We start from the raw sequence: 4,757 nt of genomic DNA on the forward strand, positions 1-4,757 counted from the left end.
TTATAAAAGCCTAAATTGAAGCTTAGCCAAGGAAATGTGTCTTAAAACAAGTAAGGAGCCATAACCCTATAGCTTTTAAATTTTTTCAATTTCATTGTTTCCTTTAAGGTAACGACTAACCATGGAGTAAGTCGTTCCTTTAGTTATAGTTGTAATAGAACTAATCAATCAAATGTTGAGGTTTTGGTTGCACTGAAAACTCCCATTTCATCTCTTTTTATCGGGTTTTTTTTATTGCTTTTAATTTTGATTTCTACTTTAACCTATTTGTTTTTAATGAAAAATATATTTCATTGAAAAATCATTAAAATAAATAGATGATAAATATATTGAGTGATAAGTGTTGTTATTTTTTAATGTTTTGGGTTCGAACAAGTATATCTGTAGGACTTAAAATACAAAGGTTTATATTTGATTTACTAGGATGGAGAGAGGGCTTTCATCCCAACACAAATTTCCATTATATATACTAGCTCGAAACTCTTAATTTTTCGGAAGACCATTACAATAACAGCAATATACATTCAGTTCCTCAATTGTTGGTTTTTGCTAATTACGAAAAAGAGAACAAACATTGAAAAGTATTTGTCTGAATGTTTGGAATACATTAATGATTCTTTTCAACACCCTTTACTCCTTTTTCCTTCTTTTTCCCCCTAAATTTTTGTGTCCTATAATTTACGTCTGAATTTTTTATTTGCAGAGAGAGAGATAAACAGGGATTTTATTCAGAATTATGTCCTTCAATAAAGGACACATCAATGGAGAACAAAGATGATTTTGATGCAAGTGCAGCCCCTCCATTTCGTATTGCTGATATCCGTGCTGTAATCCCAAAGCACTGTTGGATCAAGAATCCATGGAGGTCAATGAGTTATGTCTTCAGGGATGTCATTGCCGTCTTTGCATTATTAGCAGCTGCGGCTTACTTAAACAGCTGGTTCATTCGGCCTCTCTACTGGGTTGCTCAAGGAAAAATGTTTTGGGCTCTGTTTGTCCTCGGACACGATTGGTACTAATCCTACATCCATTTTCAGTTATGGGTTTCAGATTTTGTTGGTATCGGTTAATTGATTAAATTCGAGTAGTTTTTGATCTTGCAGTGGCCATGAAAGCTTTTCTCATGATCCCATTCTAAATGATGTGGTGGGACATATCTTACATTCGACAATCCTCGTTCGTTACCATGGATGGTACGTTCGCTCGTTAATTAGATTTCACATCTGTTCGTTACGTATAGTGTATATATATGCAATTTCACAAAAATCATTTGGAAATTTTGTAGGAGAATAAGTCATAAAACTCATCATCAAAACCATGGAAATGTCGAGAAGGACGAGTCTTGGGTTCCGGTAATATATCGATAAAAACCGATCGTGAATTCAGTTAATTCATACAGTCATCTTTAAGATTCGATCCTCGGATTGACTGACCATGGCACTTTTTTCTTTCTTAATTCTCAGATGCCTGAGAAGCTTTACAAGAGTTTGAGCATTGAAACAAGACTTATGAGATTCACTATCCCCTTTCCCCTATTTGCATACCCTACGTGTTTGGTGGGGAACCTTGTATTTGCAAAAGTGTTTAACACTAGTCTTACAATCAAAATGAACTAATTATATTGATTAATTTGGTGCATTATTACAGTGGCATAGAAGTCCAGGGAAGACAGGATCTCACTTCAACCCATCCAGCACACTGTTTTCTCCCCAAGACAGGAAACATGTAACCACTTCAACAGCCTGTTGGATTGCAATGGTCGGTTTCCTTGTCTATTTCTCATTTGTGTTTGGTTCATCCCTGACATTCAAGCTCTACGGTGTTCCCTACTTGATATGCCCCAAGTTTTACAAAAAAAATAAAAATAAAAAAATGCAGAATTTCTCTGATAACGAGAAATTTAACATGATGTTACCTATTTCCATAGATTTTTGTGGCATGGCTGGATGTTGTCACTTACCTTCATCACCATGGATATGAGCGGAAACTTCCTTGGTAACGTGGCAAGGTAATTAATGTTTCCTATGTTTATTTTACGATTCATATTCAAAATTCATGATGTAAATTCGTGACTGTTTGAATTTGTTCTCCTCACCTGTTGTTAGCTTTGCTTTTATGCCACCATCTGCTCCTGTTCCATATAATATTCCTCCACCCAGGCCGGGAACGTTGCCGAATCGCCGATGCTAAGATGAGATTTTTGTTGCTGTTGCTACTCGTCCTCAAAACTGAATTGCTCGGAAGGGGTGTCCTTCACCAAAGACTGGACCCAGGATATTGACTGTGTTGGATCTCCCATATTGCTGCCATTGCTTTGGAACGCAAGAGACGAAAATTTTGTTAGTTTATTTAGCTCTTCTCCCCGTACACCCCAAACTAGTTTTCCATCGAGCGAACCCCAATCCAAAAGGCTAGAAGGCAAGGGCACTCGGTGAAGAAAATCCTGAATGGTGGTTTGCCGGAGTATGTTCCATAAAGCTCAAGCTCCGTTTTGCAAAAGTAGTTAGCCTTGGACTTAAAGTTGTAGCTGCAGTTGGCCTAGATGGGTCAATCCCAAAGGATTGAGATTCTCTGATGGGGGAGGATGCTAGGTTAGTCGGGTAGCTGACTCCAGTGGAAGACTGCAACTGATGAGTTGAAGTGTCGAGTGAGATTCATCCAAACCTATTTAATTCACTAGTTCCATCTGCAGCAGCAGAAAAGGTCGAAGTAGTGGACAAGGGATTGTTCCAGTTGATGGTAGAGGAAAGACCAGGTATGTCATCAATTAGCTGCTGAGTTTGGTGGCGACGATGACTTTCCAGTCCGAGTTGCTCCATGTTCAAGTCCATATATTTCGAGCACTTTTAAGCCTACTACCATGAAGCTGTAAGGGCGGTACGATGTTAGATTGGCTAGGCCACATCATTCCAACATTAGAAGAAGATGTATCTGTAGGGGAACGGTGGCGTTGATGTTGGGGGTAACAAAACAGATGGGGAGCCAAAGACCATGTGGGCTCGATCTTGGGGAAGGCATTGCCGAACCTGTTGAAGCATACACGAGACGAAGCTCTTCAGGCTTGCGAGCAAAGAAACAAACCCTCCTTTTACAATTACTCTCGTCCTTGCATAAACGAGTTCGATACTGTGCAGGATGAAGCCAACACTCAAAGATACCATGTGCATACTCTCAGTTATCACCCTGCTTGCATGATACCTTACGAAATTCAGGGCAAGCAACACAAATGTAAAGGTATTTCCCAGGATTACGTCTCCTCGCATTCTCTCCGGGATAAAAAAAAGGACAATCGGTCCAGTCATGAGAGTAAGCCTTGAGCAAGGTGTGACCTTGAAATTATACATCCTAAACTCATCTTGTAACACCCTCAACTCATATCCGACCGGATACGAGTCCAGGATGTCACCTTGACTAAACAAAACAATACTTAAAAAAAACCGATAAAACATTTGAACTTATTTTATTAAAATACAATAATATGCATATATTAATACAAGTTTATCAAAATACTCAGAGCATACACAACTTAACCCTTTAGTTACATGCCAACATCCATTTACATAACAAAATGACCAACTGATTAAGTTGCTTCTGATCTGATAGTTGTAGGAGTAATGTTGTTCTGCTACTTAACCTCGATCGTCTACTTTATCGGATCCTACGTGTGAAACACTCACACGCTAAGTCATCAACTTAGTGAGACATTATAATAATAACAATAAAATATAAAGGAATTGCCAAAATGAGATGGGTTGCAATGGTAAGATGTATGTAAACAATGCAATAACCATAACCATGTTTCCTACACATATACTTATCAAATTCACATTCATAAGTTCACCTTATTAATTTCATTAACCCATGGTACCATACTGAGAACCTAAGGTATGTGAGTATTGTGAGGTTGTGCACTATACTGTCACCACAACTCGTATAATTGCACCGAAGTGCCACGTAGAATTACACCGGAGTGCCATATAATAATGTCCATAAAGACCACATATCATTCCTTAAGAATCATATACATATACTAGGGATCAAGTATGTGTCTCACAAGACTTCACACATGTTCCAAAGAATATATATATATATATATCGAAGGACCGCGTATACCCTCTACCCTTGGCATGCCAACTATACCTATAGTTCTCATCTACATAACATGGGCTTTCACAATTCACATAATTTGTATCACGTAGACATATTATTTTCATACCTTTATCACATAGACATATAACTTTTTCTTGTATATTCATGTCACATAATGCATATGGTATGAATTCATGTCATGTATCATAATATGAAATGCGATCATGTATCAAAATATTGAATCTAGACTTATCACAAGTCTAGAACTGAATAAAATACATATTCATGCTATGCATATGCACTCACCTAGATTTCTTTGTCTTTCCCTCAATCAATCCTACTTGTCGATTGTTCTAGAACTCGTTTAGGCTCGATATCTACATAGTAATTCATTGATACTTATCAGTATATTAATTAGTATATTCTAAACTATCATTTCTTATGCTAAAAGAAAAGCTATTTTCATCTTTTAATGGAGGTATGCATCGATGCATAAATCCTATTCGATGTTTGTATTTAATGGGGTACATCGATGCACTCCTTATGCATCGATGCGTTGATGGCATTTGATGTTTGTATTTTAAAAGAGTGCATCGATGCACTTCATGTACATCGGTACACCTTGAACAATTTATGGGATTTATCCTTGATGCATCAATGCACAAAGA

At 37.4% G+C, this 4,757-nt stretch overlaps 1 protein-coding gene across 1 annotated transcript; it reads left to right on the forward strand.

Annotated features, from left to right (window-relative positions):
* Positions 1-761: 761 nt before the first annotated feature.
* On the forward strand, positions 762-2,024 carry LOC120144038 (omega-3 fatty acid desaturase, chloroplastic-like). The gene is made up of 6 exons (XM_039158200.1): positions 762-1,012; positions 1,104-1,193; positions 1,286-1,352; positions 1,464-1,556; positions 1,648-1,835; positions 1,930-2,024. Exons 1-6 carry the CDS (start codon positions 762-764, stop codon positions 1,997-1,999), a joined length of 759 nt encoding a protein of 252 aa, XP_039014131.1. The 3' UTR covers positions 2,000-2,024.
* The last annotated feature ends 2,733 nt before the right edge of the window (positions 2,025-4,757 follow it).

Source organism: Hibiscus syriacus, unplaced genomic scaffold (assembly GCF_006381635.1).
Source record: "Hibiscus syriacus cultivar Baekdansim isolate YM2019G1 unplaced genomic scaffold, ASM638163v2 tig00110879_pilon, whole genome shotgun sequence".
Classification (NCBI taxonomy): domain Eukaryota; kingdom Viridiplantae; phylum Streptophyta; class Magnoliopsida; order Malvales; family Malvaceae; genus Hibiscus; species Hibiscus syriacus.